The sequence below is a fragment of the Hibiscus syriacus genome, unplaced genomic scaffold, assembly GCF_006381635.1.
Source record: "Hibiscus syriacus cultivar Baekdansim isolate YM2019G1 unplaced genomic scaffold, ASM638163v2 tig00116944_pilon, whole genome shotgun sequence".
Classification (NCBI taxonomy): Eukaryota; Viridiplantae; Streptophyta; class Magnoliopsida; order Malvales; family Malvaceae; genus Hibiscus; species Hibiscus syriacus.
The window spans coordinates 1,048,716-1,066,233 of NW_024063479.1; the positions used below are offsets into that span (position 1 = coordinate 1,048,716).

At 35.5% G+C, this 17,518-nt stretch overlaps 2 protein-coding genes and 1 pseudogene across 2 annotated transcripts; all 3 read left to right on the plus strand.

The window, feature by feature from the left end:
- Positions 1-5,283: 5,283 nt before the first annotated feature.
- Positions 5,284-6,375, plus strand: LOC120188460 (annotated as a pseudogene).
- Positions 6,375-7,908, plus strand: LOC120188461 (dihydrolipoyl dehydrogenase 1, chloroplastic-like). The gene is made up of 5 exons (XM_039191894.1): positions 6,375-6,379; positions 6,423-6,735; positions 6,808-7,315; positions 7,469-7,592; positions 7,884-7,908. The coding sequence occupies exons 1-5, from the start codon at positions 6,375-6,377 to the stop codon at positions 7,906-7,908; spliced, it is 975 nt and encodes a 324-aa protein (XP_039047825.1).
- A 4,806-nt stretch (positions 7,909-12,714) lies between these two features.
- LOC120188410 (pentatricopeptide repeat-containing protein At1g62910-like) lies at positions 12,715-14,134 on the plus strand. The gene has a single exon (XM_039191851.1). It carries the CDS (start codon positions 12,718-12,720, stop codon positions 14,011-14,013), a length of 1,296 nt encoding a protein of 431 aa, XP_039047782.1. The 5' UTR covers positions 12,715-12,717; the 3' UTR covers positions 14,014-14,134.
- Positions 14,135-17,518: the final 3,384 nt, after the last annotated feature.

Consider the following 17,518-nt stretch of genomic DNA (forward strand, 5'->3'; position numbering starts at 1 on the left):
TAATTTGTTATATCGAAACATCAAAATGTTTTCAACAATCTCCCCCTTTTTGATATAACAAAACATTTGAGTAATTTTAAACTTTTGAAATCAAGTTTGAAACCCCTTACTTTAACACTTCTCCCCTTTAATACCTTAACACTTCTCCCCCTTTTTGTTAAATCAAAAAGACTCTAATCTTTGAAGTTCAAAATAACTTTGGGGAGTAAGTAGTAAATTTGACATTTTAAAAATCATTTAAAAAAATCAAAGCTCCACCTCAATAAATGCATTCCAAATAAATTTATGCTTTTAGGATCTTGACACTTAAATAAAATTGAATTTCAACAAAGAATAACAAACATGTTAGTAGCACATGAAATTCAATACATCCAAGTCTAAAATACTTTATGCAATATCAATTATTGAAATTAAGTGCATATGCATAAAGTTATCCAAAAATGTTATGCATTTGAAAATTTTGATATCAATTGTTAGAGAGATCATTTTCATTTAAACCACATGCATACACATTTAAATTTAGGTCAAAAATTTTAAAAATTTATAAAAACAAAACATTTGAAAAGTTGATATCAATTGTTAGAGAGATATCATTTGCATTAAAACCAATTTTGACCAAAATACCTTATGATGACCTAAAAATTCTATAAAAAATCATTAAAACTTTAAAATGTTCATTATAAAACCTTTTTAACATACATGAGATTAAAACAATAATGTATAATTATTTAAAAACAAAACTCATGCATGCTTAAAATCAAATGAGCAACCAAATAACTAAAATTAAAAACATTAAGCTTAGAGGTTACCCATTCCTTTTCATGTGTGGCTAGAGCATCTTGAATATCATCATTTTCATCACAATTGCTTCCACACACCTACAAGAGACATTTAAATAGATTTTGGTATCCAAATTGCTTTGGATCCTTGAACGTTAGTTTCAATGCCTCTTGTTCCTTTAGGAATCCACACTTGTCTAATTTTAAAACGTTTTCCTTTCTTCAAAGGACAAGTATGTTCCATATGACCATGATAATGACAATGTGAGCATATTATCATTATTGAACTAAATGAATTATTTAAAATGAATTATTTTTCTTTTGTTAAGCATTCAAGCTTAACTTTTAAATCAAAATTTTCTTTTTCAAAACTTTCAATTTTTATTTTTGAAAGCTCTAAATCCTTTTTCAAAATTTCATTTTGGCTTTCAAAATCTATTTTTGTTTTCAAAAGAAAATAATTTTCAATTTTAAATTTTGAAATCATTTTCTTATATTTGGAGTTCATGGTCTCAAACTCCGAATATAACCTATTAAAAGCATCTTGTAACTCATCAAACGTATATGAATTAAATTCATTTGAGTTAGAAGATACCTCCGGCTCTTTACGAGCCATTAAAGACACCACTTTTGTTGGTTCTTCTTTCTTGTTTCCATGGATTTCCTCAAGCTTATTCCAAAGCTTCTTGGCACTTGAACATGAAGAAACCCCTTCATAGATTTCATGACCAAATGCATAAAACAACTTGTTCATGGAATTGGCATTAAGTTGAGCTTTCTTCCGTTCTTTGTCACTCCTCTTCTTCTCATTCTTCTTTGGAGAAGAGTAGTCATTCTCGATTATCTCCCATGCATCAAGATCATTGGATTGGATGAATACCTTCATTAATTTCTTCCAATGATGATAGTTGACTCCATTGAAGTATGGAGGCTTGTCCGTTGGTAGGGAGTCTTCCATGTGGAACGAGCCGGAGGTTGAAGCCATTTTCTCAGTTGTGTCGGGAATTGGTAGAGCTTCTTCTAAGATCGTCTCAAGGTGGTTAAACCTTCTTAACGAGTTAGGCTCTGATGCCAATTGTTGGGATTTTCAGAAGCTCGAATCGACAACCATAATGGTTTACAAAGAGGGGTCGGAACGGTTTTGTGTTTAGGGAGTAAGGAGATTGAAAGATACAGAATTGCAAGCGATTTATAGTGGTTTGACTTTCTCAACCAAAGTCTACATCCATTACCCTAGCTCCTTACCAAGGATTTTCCAACAAATTCACTAATTTGTTCTTTCTTTTGAGGACAAAGAGATAACCTTACAACTCCCTAGTTTTTTCAAGCTAAACTAGAATCTTTCCCTAGCTTTTACACGGGATTAGCTAGAACATTTCCCATTTACAAAAAGATAAGAAATATAAACAAGAAAACCTCTCTAAGGTAGGTGTTTACAAGAATTAAGCTCACAAGAACAAAATATTTACAAGAGAAAGATGAAATAAGAATGAAAAACTCTTCTCTTGTGTTTGATTACTTGGATGGTTGTTCTCTTACTTCTTCAAGTGTCCTTAGCTTGTATTTATAGCTTGGAATGTGTTTGAAGTCGTATATAGCCGTTGGGGATGTTTTGGAGATAGCTTGGAGCGTGGGGGAATCGGTACCCCCTCATAGGGAATCGGTTCCCTAAGTACAATATGATTTCGACCGTTAAACAAGGGGAATAGGTACCCACTGGGGGGAATCTGTTCCCCTGGGGGGAATCTGTTCCCCTGGGGGGAATCGGTACCCCCTGGAGGGGAATCTGTACCCCCTGGACATTCTGTTTTCTCGGAGCCAAAAACCTGCAGGGGGAATCTGTACCCCCTGGACAATCTGATTTTTCTTGGCTTTGAAACGGTTCGAAATACTTTGTAAAATTGTTTTAAAAATAGTTTAAGTATAAAACACAATTTTACACTTTACTAAGGATTAAAATGAACTTTGAAAGACTTGGAGTAATATTTTGATATTCGGATAATTATATCGAATATACTTAGAAAATCTTTTGTAAAATCTTAAAATTCATTTAACTTAATTTGTTATATCAAAACATCAAAATGTTTTCAACAATATAGGGATGGGCCTAGTGAGGATGCAAAGTTCTCAAATGATTTTGATGTGGTATATGTTTGACCGATCTGTTCCTTATTACTTGATAGTTATCGATAGAGGAAATGCTGCTCTTCGAAAAATTTCACTTAACCAAGATGATTGTGATTATCAATATAGTTCAGTTTCTACCACAGGTTGTTCCCCTATTTATTTGCTTTTCATCCCAATCATTGGAAACATTAACAATCATCTTCCTCACATCACTTTTTGACCTGTTTTTTGTTTCCTCTTCTAGGAGGAAACTAATATGGACAAAATTTTCCTTGAAATGCTTGAATCAGAATTTGAAATTTTTGCACTCAAAACTTGAGGGAAAGTAGACTTTGAATTGGAAAAAAAACATGGTTACACTCGGTGAAAAGAGGGGCTTCGAGCATTAGGGTTGTGTAAATCTTGTATATAGTCTTTTATTAATATGTGATGCGAATGTTCATGATATGTATATATTTGCGTTTGCATAACCGGAGTTTCTAGAATGGAAGGCAACTAGTAGGGAGGAATTATCTAAATATCAAAAACATATAGGAGAAGAATTCATCAAGCAGAGGTCTTCTTGTTGCAACCACGGGCTACTTTCTTCATCCAGTAACAGCACCATGGAAGAGTTACAGGCTACAATTCAAGCTGTCATTGCTCATTGCAAGAATTCCATTAAAGAGGAAGACAGATTTAACTGTTAGGCTAGTTTTTGTTCTTTTCATATTTATTAACCTCTATAGATTATTTTACCTTTTTTTTACTGTGTATATATAGTTCATATTTTCTTGTGTATAAAATGGCACATATTATAAAGGAGTACGCAATTAGTTTGAAGATAAAAGGGATGATTGCTTTGATAAATTTCAACATCTTAAATTGAAAACTGATACTTTCATTGCCTTACGTTATTAGTTGGCTGCATTAAATTAATAGTTAAATTTATTAAATTTCAAAATGTCAAATATGAGAAGGCACTTATGATGTATTTTGAATATTCTTAATATTGTTTAGTAGAGTATTAAATATTTCATACTCCTTGGCCCTTGATGAATTCTAACTGTGTGATTATTGGTATCCTCTGCTTGTTCCTACTGAAATACTAAATCATGATGCTTGCTACTTCATTTCAGGTCTAGCATCAGTGATAGTGGCATTGGAATGATCTGCAATGTTTTCCCAAACACATTGTCAAGACTCCTCCTTGTTCTTTGTCCCAACATAACTTTAAGTAATCATCATGTCTAAGACTCACACATACGTCTTGTGCATACCTACATTTATCCTGTAAATGCCCTATTATTCTCTAAACCTATTCACTAACATGTTTCTCTGCATTTCTCAGGTGGAATTCAGTTTGCCACGGCTCAACTACCTCTTCTTGAACTTATGGATTGTGGGATGATAATATGCGATCCTGATTCTCAGAATCCACCTTCTATCAAAATTATGACAGTGAAGTTTCAAATGTATTGAACAATAAACTGCACCTTATGTACCAAAAGCTTATCATCAAACACAACCGACTAAAGAAACTCAGCTTGTGGGGTTGTTCTGGCTTAGATGTGAGCTCTTTTAGTCCTTAATCTCGAGTATGTTTCTAGCTGCTTCTCAATATCCTATGTGGTTCTTATTTGTTGAATCTCAATGTAGGCTTTATGTTTGAATTGTAAGGGTTTGGTAAAGTCGGAAATATTTGGCACTGTTGGCCATCAAATTCCCTTTGACTTTATCACTGACTGTATGCTTTCTTAATACAGGATGCTTGCTGAATTGATGCAATGATGCTTGCTGAATTGGTACATTGATGCTTGTCGGTTCTGTCATGATCATAAGAGAGATAGAAATCGGAGAAGACGGAGGAGAATTAGGGAAATTGGAAATAGGGTTAGGGATTTTAATTAAAGAGAGGTTAGGGATTTCAATTAAGGGGAGTGGTACTGCCAGCACTGAAGGAAGTCGCGCCAACAATACCCAACATCACCAGCAAGGAATCTAATTGTTAGAGACAGATGTATTACTAGCTGTAAATGGTTGGTACAATGTAAATATATAAGCAATGTTATAGGTAGGGCTAAAGGCATGAAATGAATGAATGAATTTTCAGTTTCTTGAATCCCTTTTCTTCTCTTCTTTAATCTCCATTTCCTCAATTTCCTTCGATTATTCTTCTTCTATTGTAGGGACATAATAATTGGTATTCAGAGCCACCATTTCCTGCCAGCTTGAAGCAAAAAAAAAAAATCAAGGCATGGCAGACTCCATTAATCTTTCTTCGATTCAAAGGCAACTTGACGATCTCACCAAGATGATAAAGCATACAACGGCTAAATCAACCCCTCCTAAATGGTGGCAGAAGTAGGACAGTCGGTTGAGTATGTTGGAATCAAAAATGGCATTGCAGCAGAGAGATGTGGAGCACATGTTACAGATTCTGACTGGTAAAAAGTGTGAGCAAAAACATGATGATTCTCAGGTGTTCGATAAATTGCCAACATCAAAGCCATCAATTTGTTCAGCTAGGAACAACACTGCTTTTGGGGATGATATTGTGATTGTGACGGCATGCCGCACTCTAATTTGTAAGTCAAAGTGTGGAGGCTTTAAGGATAAACCTACAGATGATTTGCTTGCCCCTGTTTTGAAGGCTTTGATTGATAGAATAAAGGTGAACCCAAGTGAAGTAGGGGATATTGTTGTCGGTTCAGTGTTGGCTAGTGCTACACCCAGAGCAACACAGTGTAGGATGACAACATTCTATGTTGGGTTCCCCGATACAGTGCCTATTAGAACTGTCAACAGACAATGTTCATCGGGCCTACAAGTAGTTATCGATGTTGCTGCTTCCATAAAAGCAGGATTTTATGATATCGGCATTGGTATTAGATTGGAGAGCATGACAATGGATGGTTTAGTTTCTGGGTTAGAGGAAGCTAACCCAAAGACGGATAGCTTTTCCCAAGCCCGGGATTGTCTTCTTCCTATGGGCATTACTTCTGAAAACGTTGCACAATGCTATGGTATCACATGACAAGAGCAAGACTAGGCCGCTGTTGAATCACATCGGCGGGCAGCTGCTGCAACAACATCTGGTAAATTCAAAAAAGAAATTATTCCTGTAGCCACAAAGATTGTGAGTCTTAAAACTGGAGAAGAGAAGGCAATCATAATTTCAGAGGATGATGGTATCCGCCCTGATACAAACATGATAGGTTTAGCCAAATTGAAACTTGCATTTAAGAATGATGAAACCATAACTGCTGAAAACACTAGCCAAGTGAGTGAAGGTGCAGATAGGTGTAAGTTCAATCCTGTCAAAATTGGGAGAGATAAACTTGTACAAGATGATGACCCTTACAAGTTTAGATTATTACTAATGGGAATCAATCTTAAAGATGTACGAGTAGAGGTCGAGAAGATAATTGGAAAGGGCAGTGGTTTTATTGCTGTGGAGATTCCATACTATCTTGATGAAGCCACATGATGGGGTTTGGAAGTCTCTGAGCTTAAGAAATAACTTGAAACTTCCAGGTCCAAGGGCAGCACCGTTAGGGCCTTGGTTGTAATAAATCCAGGCAAACCAACAGGACATGTTCTTACTGAGAAAAATCAGAAGGCAATCAAAGTTGTTGAAGCTGAGAAAAAGGCACCAAATGCATACTACTGCCAACGTCTCCTCACTGCCAAACATCCGAAAATATTGAAAATACATTCCATTTGCTCTCAAGCTACCATAGTTCCTAGATCAAATTTCACATTCGATTCTCATTATTCTGTTTACCTATCTCCAAGCCAATCAATCTCCGTTTATGCGGACTCAGAAAGAAAGTCTTCGGGTTCTCCGGTTTGACTCACTCGTGTTTTAGCCGAGTTCGGTTCATGAGCCACGTACATTCCAAGAGAATATCTACTTCAGCTGAAAACAACGGAACTCCTCCAAAATCTTTTGATTATCATCGGCGCTGGCGTCGGTGGCCATGGAACTGTGTTGCATGTCATTGAGAAGGGTTTGAAAACTGCAATTATTGAAAGAGATGTGATGGGGGGAACGTGTGTGAACAGAGGTTGTGTTCATTCGAAAGCTCTCCTAGCTGTGAGTGGTAAGATGCGTGAACTTCAGAGTGAGCATCACATGAAGGCTTTGGGTTTGCAGGTTTCTGTTGCTGAATATGACAGACAGGGAGTTGCAGACCATGCAAATAACCTTGCTTCAAAAATTCGAAGCAATTTGACTAACTCAATGAAGGCACTGGGAGTAGACATATTGACTGGTGTCGGTACTATTGTGGGTCCTCAAAAGGTGAAGTATGGGAAGGTTGGTTTTCCTGATAACATAGTAACTGCAAAAGATATTATCATTGCCACTGGCTCCGTTCCTTTTGTTCCCAAGGGCATTGAGGTCGATGGGAAGACTGTTATTACTAGTGACCATGCCCTAAAATTGGAGTTTGTTCATGATTAGATTTCGATTTTAGGAAGTGGTTATATTGGTCTTGAATTCAATGATGTACAAGATGTTTCTCTAAACCTATTCTTCTCTAAACCTATTCACTAACATGTTTCTCTGCATTTCTCAGGTGGAATTCAGTTTGCCACGGCTCAACTACCTCTTCTTGAACTTATGGATTGTGGGATGACAATATGCGATCCTGATTCTCAGAATCCACCTTCTATCAAAATTATGACAGTGAAGTTTCAAATGTATTGAACAATAAACTGCACCTTATGTACCAAAAGCTTATCATCAAACACAACCGACTAAAGAAACTCAGCTTGTGGGGTTGTTCTGGCTTAGATGTGAGCTCTTTTAGTCCTTAATCTCGAGTATGTTTCTAGCTGCTTCTCAATATCCTATGTGGTTCTTATTTGTTGAATCTCAATGTAGGCTTTATGTTTGAATTGTAAGGGTTTGGTAAAGTCGGAAATATTTGGCACTGTTGGCCATCAAATTCCCTTTGACTTTATCACTGACTGTATGCTTTCTTAATACAGGATGCTTGCTGAATTGATGCAATGATGCTTGCTGAATTGGTACATTGATGCTTGTCGGTTCTGTCATGATCATAAGAGAGATAGAAATCGGAGAAGACGGAGGAGAATTAGGGAAATTGGAAATAGGGTTAGGGATTTTAATTAAAGAGAGGTTAGGGATTTCAATTAAGGGGAGTGGTACTGCCAGCACTGAAGGAAGTCGCGCCAACAATACCCAACATCACCAGCAAGGAATCTAATTGTTAGAGACAGATGTATTACTAGCTGTAAATGGTTGGTACAATGTAAATATATAAGCAATGTTATAGGTAGGGCTAAAGGCATGAAATGAATGAATGAATTTTCAGTTTCTTGAATCCCTTTTCTTCTCTTCTTTAATCTTCATTTCCTCAATTTCCTTCGATTATTCTTCTTCTATTGTAGGGACATAATAATTGGTATTCAGATCCACCATTTCCTGCCAGCTTGAAGCAAAAAAAAAAAAAAATCAAGGCATGGCAGACTCCATTAATCTTTCTTCGATTCAAAGGCAACTTGACGATCTCACCAAGATGATAAAGCATACAACGGCTAAATCAACCCCTCCTAAATGGTGGCAGAAGTAGGACAGTCGGTTGAGTATGTTGGAATCAAAAATGGCATTGTAGCAGAGAGATGTGGAGCACATGTTACAGATTCTGACTGGTAAAAAGTGTGAGCAAAAACATGATGATTCTCAGGTGTTCGATAAATTACCAACATCAAAGCCATCAATTTGTTCAGCTAGGAATAACACTGCTTTTGGGGATGATATTGTGATTGTGACGGCATGCCGCACTCTAATTTGTAAGTCAAAGTGTGGAGGCTTTAAGGATAAACCTACAGATGATTTGCTTGCCCCTGTTTTGAAGGCTTTGATTGATAGAATAAAGGTGAACCCAAGTGAAGTAGGGGATATTGTTGTCGGTTCAGTGTTGGCTAGTGCTACACCCAGAGCAACACAGTGTAGGATGACAACATTCTATGTTGGGTTCCCCGATACAGTGCCTATTAGAACTGTCAACAGACAATGTTCATCGGGCCTACAAGCAGTTATCGATGTTGCTGCTTCCATAAAAGCAGGATTTTATGATATCGGCATTGGTATTAGATTGGAGAGCATGACAATGGATGGTTTAGTTTCTGGGTTAGAGGATGCTAACCCAAAGACGGATAGCTTTGCCCAAGCCCGGGATTGTCTTCTTCCTATGGGCATTACTTCTGAAAACGTTGCACAATGCTATGGTATCACATGACAAGAGCAAGACTAGGCCGCTGTTGAATCACATCGGCGGGCAGCTGCTGCAACAACATCTGGTAAATTCAAAAAAGAAATTATTCCTGTAGCCACAAAGATTGTGAGTCTTAAAACTGGAGAAGAGAAGGCAATCATAATTTCAGAGGATGATGGTATCCGCCCTGATACAAACATGATAGGTTTAGCCAAATTGAAACTTGCATTTAAGAATGATGAAACCACAACTGCTGAAAACACTAGCCAAGTGAGTGAAGGTGCAGATAGGTGTAAGTTCAATCCTGTCAAAATTGGGAGAGATAAACTTGTACAAGATGATGACCCTTACAAGTTTAGATTATTACTAATGGGAATCAATCTTAAAGATGTACGAGTAGAGGTCGAGAAGATAATTGGAAAGGGCAGTGGTTTTATTGCTGTGGAGATTCCATACTATCTTGATGAAGCCACAGGATGGGGTTTGGAAGTCTCTGAGCTTAAGAAATAACTTGAAACTTCCAGGTCCAAGGGCAGCACCGTTAGGGCCTTGGTTGTAATAAATCCAGGCAAACCAACAGGACATGTTCTTACTGAGAAAAATCAGAAGGCAATCAAAGTTGTTGAAGCTGAGAAAAAGGCACCAAATGCATACTACTGCCAACGTCTCCTCACTGCCAAACATCCGAAAATATTGAAAATACATTCCATTTGCTCTCAAGCTACCATAGTTCCTAGATCAAATTTCACATTCGATTCTCATTATTCTGTTTACCTATCTCCAAGCCAATCAATCTCCGTTTATGCGGACTCAGAAAGAAAGTCTTCAGGTTCTCCGGTTTGACTCACTCGTGTTTTAGCCGAGTTCGGTTCATGAGCCGCGTACATTCCAAGAGAATATCTACTTCAGCTGAAAACAACGGAACTCCTCCAAAATCTTTTGATTATCATCGGTGCTGGCGTCGGTGGCCATGGAACTGTGTTGCATGTCATTGAGAAGGGTTTGAAAACTGCAATTATTGAAAGAGATGTGATGGGGGGAACGTGTGTGAACAGAGGTTGTGTTCATTCGAAAGCTCTCCTAGCTGTGAGTGGTAAGATGCGTGAACTTCAGAGTGAGCATCACATGAAGGCTTTGGGTTTGCAGGTTTCTGCTGCTGAATATGACAGACAGGGAGTTGCAGACCATGCAAATAACCTTGCTTCAAAAATTCGAAGCAATTTGACTAACTCAATGAAGGCACTGGGAGTAGACATATTGACTGGTGTCGGTACTATTGTGGGTCCTCAAAAGGTGAAGTATGGGAATGTTGGTTTTCCTGATAACATAGTAACTGCAAAAGATATTATCATTGCCACTGGCTCCGTTCCTTTTGTTCCCAAGGGCATTGAGGTCGATGGGAAGACTGTTATTACTAGTAACACAAAGGGGTTTTATTCATGTTGATGAGAGAATGCGAGTAAATGATGCAAGTGGTAATATGGTTCCTAACTTGTATTGCATCGGTGATGCAAACGGGAAAATGATGCTTGTTCATGCAGCAAGTGCACAAGGATCATTTCGAGGGAAGGAGAATGTCACAACTACATGGGAAGTCAACAAAGAAAGCAACAAGAATCAGTTACTAAAATAATTTTTGAATCTGAAATTTTTTCAGAAGACTCAAGCAAGGCTGAAATTTTTTGCTAAAATAAAATTGACGAACAAAGGTATTAAGACAGAGGACAGAATTTACCTGAAGTTTCGGTCTTACCATCAAACCTCACTTGCTCTTCGAAAAGGATTAAGGATGGCAGCAAGGGTCTATGGTACTGCTATCTATAGTTTTTGGTGGAAGGTGTTTGGCAACTTGAGTTTTTTGGATGAAGGTGTATTTAACCTCAAGAAGCACAATCAGGCTATCACTCTTCTACAGTGGACGAACTTAAGGTTGGAAAACGTCATTGGGGTAAACTTTATTGTGCTTAAGGCACAATTGTTAGGTTTTGATCCTTGGGGACAAGGATCTTTTCATGAAGGGGGTATTGTCATGAACATGAGAGAGATAGAAATCGGAGGAGAATTAAGGAAATTCGAAATAGGGTTAAGGATTTCAATTAAAAGGAGGTTAGGAATTTTAATTAAGGGGAGGGGTACTGCCAGCAGTGAAGGAAGTCACGCCAACAGCACCCAACAGCACCAGCAAGGAATCTAACTGTTAGAGACAGATGTATTGCGAGTTGTAAATGGTTGGTACAATGTAAATATATAAGAAATGTTATAAGTAGGGCTAAAGGCATGAAATGAATGAATGAATTTTCAGTTTCTTGAATCCCTTTTCTTCTCTTCTTTAATCTCAATTTCCTCAATTTCCTTCGATTATTCTTATTCTATCGTAGGGACATAACATGTTGTCTATTACTCACTAATGTCTTGTAAATTATTGTTGTTGGTCTAACTTAAATCAATTTTTGAACCTTATAAATTCTTATCTAAATAGTTACTCATGTAGAATTATGTTGGTGCCATTTTAGTTTTTAAAGCTAGAAAGTTGCCCATAATTAAACATGTTGGCAGCATTTAGGTATAAAGGCTCGATGATGATATTTCTGGTAGTATATTTAGGCTTTTAACCTTGTAAAACCTTAACTATAAGGTCTGAGAGCATTTATTCCAACATAAATTTATTTTGTTTAGTTGATTTTATTGTAATTTTAGTATTTGCATGTGTAATAAAATTAACTTCATTATAAACTTTTTGTTTTAGTATTTGTAATGTTATTCAAGTTTCAAATATTTAATAAGTTCATCATTTCAACTAATATTTTTTTATTTTAAAATTTCGAGTTAAGTTATGCTTAAATTATTAATCAATTTTCACATTAAAAGTAAATTAGATTTATGAATATTTTAACTTAATTTATATAATTTAATAAAATCATGTTCAATAAGACAATATTTAAATTTAATTTAGTGATTATAAATATAATTTATAATATAAGAATTATAAATAATATAAAGAATTTGAATTAATATAAAAATCAAAGTTATAATATACAAATTATAATTTAAGAATTATAAAAAATATAAAGAATTGTAATTAATATAACAAATAAATTTAATTATCATAAGTTTATTATAAATTTAAAATAACATAATTATATTAATTATAACTTATTATTTATAAAACAAAATAATATTAGATTACTTTAACATGTTAGATCATTTACATGTTGAGTTAATTACAGGTCTGGTTTATAACAAGTCAGGTTGAAAACAGGTCGGGTAATACCATTTATTTACCAGGTCAATATCGGATTCAGGTTCATATTAGTCAGATGCGGTTCGGGTTCGAGTATCATATTTTCGATTCAATTCGGGTTCAGGTAGTTCTCAGGTTAGGCTCAGATCTACAATTTTCAGGTCCAACTCGGGTTCAGATCAACACCAACTCTAACTCGAGTAAGTTTCGAATCGTCACAGCACAGATCAAAAATAATTTAACTCGAGTCGATTTCAGTCAGTTTTATAGACCGGGTTAACTTTTTACACCCCCTACCTTCAGCGTATTATCGCCGCAAAGTAAGAAATTGGGAACGACGACTATGAAGGCAGGCTTAGGCTTACATAAGATGAAGAGAATAACCTCCACAATTCCTCCTCTGATTCTATCTTTCACTGGTAATTCCCTTCCTTTTTCATTTTCTAAACTGCACATTATGCGTTTCATTTCGAGTTATTCTGCTGCTTCTGATAAATATGTCAATATGGGTATGTCTAAACCCACACATCTCGAAATATTGATCATAAATAAGTGTAAATCAGGATCCTTTGAGCTTGATGAATCTATGGGTTTTTTCAATTCCATGATTTCAATGAGACCCTTGCCCTCGATTGTGGCATTCAACCATCTGCTTGGAGCACTCTCCAAGATGAAACACTATCCACTCGTTGTTTCCATGTGTAAACAGATGATGGGTTGTAGTGAATTGCAACCTGATATCATTGCAATGAACATTTGGCTCCGTTGTTTGTGCAATTTGAAGAAAGTGGACTTATGTTTTTCTGTGTTTGCTATTATTATGAAACTTGGTCTTCAGCCTGACCCTTATACCATGAATGCTCCGCTTTTTGGACTGATTGATGAGGGTAAGATTAAGGAGGCAATGGGATTGTTTTGGAAAATATTGAAGAACGATTATCCGTGTAATCAATACACTTATGGTATTATTATCAGGGGACTTTGCAACTCGGGGAATATTCGTTTTGCAGTTGTTTTGCTGGTAAAGATGATTGCAAATGGAAACTTTGAACCTGATGTGATATGCTATAATACAATTATTGGTGGATTTTGTCAAGAGAAACGCATGGATGAGGCTTTGATTATCTTTCAATATATGTTAGATAAGAGAATTGAGCCAGATGTTATTACTTTTAGTTCCTTAATCAATGGTTTTTGCAGCATTGGCCGATGGGATGAAGCAAAATGTTTATTAGTTGCCATGGTTAACAAGGGGATTTCTCCTGATGCGTATATCTTAAATGCTCTTATTTCTCCACTTTGCAAGGATGGGAAGATCCAAGAAGCAATAGCTCTGTTCTATTTAATGACCCAAAAGGGCATAGAGCCTGATGTTGCCACTTATAATATGCTAATTCGTGCCTTATGCAAGTTTGGTGAGTGGAGACTGGCCACAGAATTCTTCAAAAATATGATTTCATATGAAATTTCACCCGATGTTATAACTTTTAATTCCATGATTGATGTTTTATGCAAGGAGGGGAAGTCATCGAAGGCTATGGAAATTCTGGAATGTGTCACCACCTACAATTGTTGGATACGTGGATTGTGTGCACTTCAAATAAATGGACAGAAGCAACAAGCTTGCTCGATAGTATGATGAACGAAAGTGTCCGTCCTGATGTAGTGACTTTCAGTTCTTTAATCGATGCTTTATGCAAGGAAAAGAGAACAGAAGAAGCCATTTCCATGTTGGAAATAATGAGTCAGAGAAATGTAAAACCTAACGTTGTCATCTACAATTGTTTGATACATGGATTGTGCAGTTCAAATAAATGGACAGAAGCAACAAGCTTGCTCGATAGGATGATGAGTGAAGGTGTCCATCCTGATGTTGTGACTTTCAATTCTTTAATCAATGCTTTATGCAAGGAAAAGAGAACAGAAGAAGCCATTTCCATGTTGGAACTAATGAGTCAGAGAAATGTAAAACCTGACTTTGTCACCCACAATTGTTTGATACATGCATTGTGCAGTTCAAATAATTGGACAGAAGCGACAAGCTTGCTCAATAGAATGATGAATGAAGGAATCCATCCTGATGTAGTAACTTTCAATTCTTTAATCAATGCTTTATGCAAGGAAAAGAGGATTGAAGAAGCGATTACCATGTTTGAACTGATGGGTATAAGAAATGTTAAACCTGACATTGTTACCTACACTTCTTTAATACATGGATTGTGCAAATCAGGCCAATGCGAAGAAGCAACAAGCTTGCTCGGTAAGATGGTCACTGAACATATGGTTCCTGATATTGAAACTTTTAACATTTTGTTGGATGCTATTATCAAACAAGAAACAAATGATAAAGCTCGTGAAGTACCGAAGGTAATGGAGCAACGTGGTGTGCAGCCTAATGGATTTACATACAGGACAATGATCAGAATGTATTGTGCGCTCGGTGAAATGAACAAGGCGAAGGATGTATTTGATTCAATGGAACCCCAAGGTTTTGCACCTGATTTTATGCTTACAAGTTGTTGATCATTGGGTATGCAAAGAGCAAAAGAAAAGAGGAGACTGCGAGGCTTGCTGAAGAAATGCATCAAAAGGGATTGACACTTGATGTGGAAACTCATAGCATGCTAAGAGGGTTGACAAGCCTATGATAGTTGTATGTTGCAGATGGTAAGTACATTAATTAACATCTCATTCTTTTTGTTATTTGTTCTTTCAGTTTTCTTCATGGATACCTCTAAAAGAGAGATGATGCCAGGGTAATAGCTGTACTTTGTCATTATTTATTGAACCATCATTTGGCATTATGTCGACAGAAAGAAAAAATGAGGGTTTTTGTGAACTTTGTGGAACTTAACCTTGTGGCTGATTGCTGTTATTTTCTTCGCTGCGGATTGTAAGTTTAATGAGAACCAACTCTCTCTTAATAGTATGATGCGTTGGACAGGTGCAACTCCTCTTTGTTTACTTGATTACATTGCATGAGAGATATTGATTTGATAGTATGTATAAAATGTCATTGTCTTATTCTCAAAAATAGGCAACTTACTGCCTCTTCTCCCTTGTTTGGTAAAATCTTTTGTTCTATTTAGACTTCAGGTGGACCAGGAATCTTGTAGTTGCGAAAAATGTATTGCTCAATCTTTTTTTTCTCTACAAATAATAATGATTGTTAAGCTCAAACAAATATATATTCTTGATAATGTACTTGGACTATTTTTTTTGATTTCAAGATTTATCTCCTGTATGTCGGTGAGAATTGTTATGGTGTCATTTATTAACAAAATCGAACACTGAATGGATATGACATTGCAGGCAAATTTGGATAATGAGATTTGAGGTCCCATTGCTATGCTATAAAAGGCTGCTCTGCTCCTTTGTTTAGCTTGATGATATCTGCAACAAATTCACAAATGAGTTGTACCTGAAAGTCGGCAATTGAACCTTCAATCTTCCTTCATGTAGGTATCAGCTTATAAGTTGTTTCCGAATATCAGTGATAAAATCTGTAATGCAGATACCATGTTGTCGATATTCTTCTGTATTTCCGAGGGCAATATCAATTAATAGTTCATACAGAATTTATGTGAAGATGTTCATGTACAGTACGTACCGCCGAAACGGCCATGAGACAGAGTTCGAGATAACGTTGTATAATGTACGGATAGGAGAACTGAATTGCATTTTACTGAGTATTGATCTGCGTTGGATGCTATGTATCAAAAGTATTGCTTTGTTGTCTTGGCCAAGAGTGAATTGTATGTAAACTGCTTCTGGGTTTGTACAACTTAATGAACACTCTAGTTACTTGCAAGGTAGCATTTGTATGAAATTTGGGTCTTGTTGTTTGAAACTTTTGAGTTTATGAATGAATTTTCAGAATTTTGTCGGAAGAAGCATGAAATTAGAAAACCCTAAATTGATTGTTCTCAGTGGCTAATTGGGTCAACGTTTTTTTTAAAAATTAATTATCCTAGAAATTTTTTTATAATAAGGGTAAAAGTTTGATAAATTTAATAATAATTTAATAATATTTTGATAAAGTTATTAATAATTTTATGAGTTTGATAAAATCTAATGATTATTTTATTTATTTTTGATAAATTTAATATTCATTTTATAATTTCTAAAAATTAAATGACTTAAATAATTTTTTGAACATAATTTAGTGACCTTTGATGTACTTTTATTTATTTAATTACTAAATGAAATATAAATTATTTTATTTTGATATTAATTAAGCATTGAATAAAGAATTAACTAATAAACATATGTATTTCATTAAAGATGTGATCTTTAATGTACTTTTACTGCATGAGAGGTTGGAGATTTAAATACAAGCCTTCGCCAAAATTAGTTTTAACAATATTAATTAATGATTCTCATTATAAATAAAAGTCTTAATACAATTTTAAGTGCCTAAACTATATTTTAAATTAACTTTTGGTGCTTAAAGAATTTTTCATTAAAAATATGTGTTTAACGTTTTCTTTATTATATTTTTAATCGTGTGTTATATTTTTTTTATTTTTAATAATAAAAACATTTTTTTGAAAAAAAGTAAAAAAAATGGTGGCTACCTGGTAATTTTTTTAAAAAAATTTAAAAATTATAAAGTTATTATATTTACAATTTTTCCCTAAAATTACAAAAAAAAAATCTCAAATTCCTAACCCTAACCTCCTTTACCGACCACGATCGCTGTTGGAGCTACCGCCCTTGACATCTCCCTAGAAGAAAGTCGTCTCCCTTGCAGTCACGTTCGTCATTGGATCGCCTAGGTGTCGCGAATTTGGGGTGCGCGTCGTTGGGTCGCAATTTTGTCGTTTCCTTCGTTGGAGACGTGTCGTTTTCAGGTTTGACTTGTCGTTGAGTGTAGATTATGGTGGTAGTCTGATCAACGTCAAACGGTGATGACCACAGTAGGTTTAGGGATTGAAATTGGATTTTTCAAAGTTTTGTGGTTTTTTAAAATATAATTTTAATTTTTAGATTTTAAATAAAATTTTTAAAATTACCAAAACATGAAACGTGATCTTTAACGATATAATTTAACGGCCGTTATGATCCAAACACTTAAAAGTTACGTTGGAAACGTTAGACACTTATTTTTAGTGAACATTTCTTTAAACATAAAAAGTTAATTT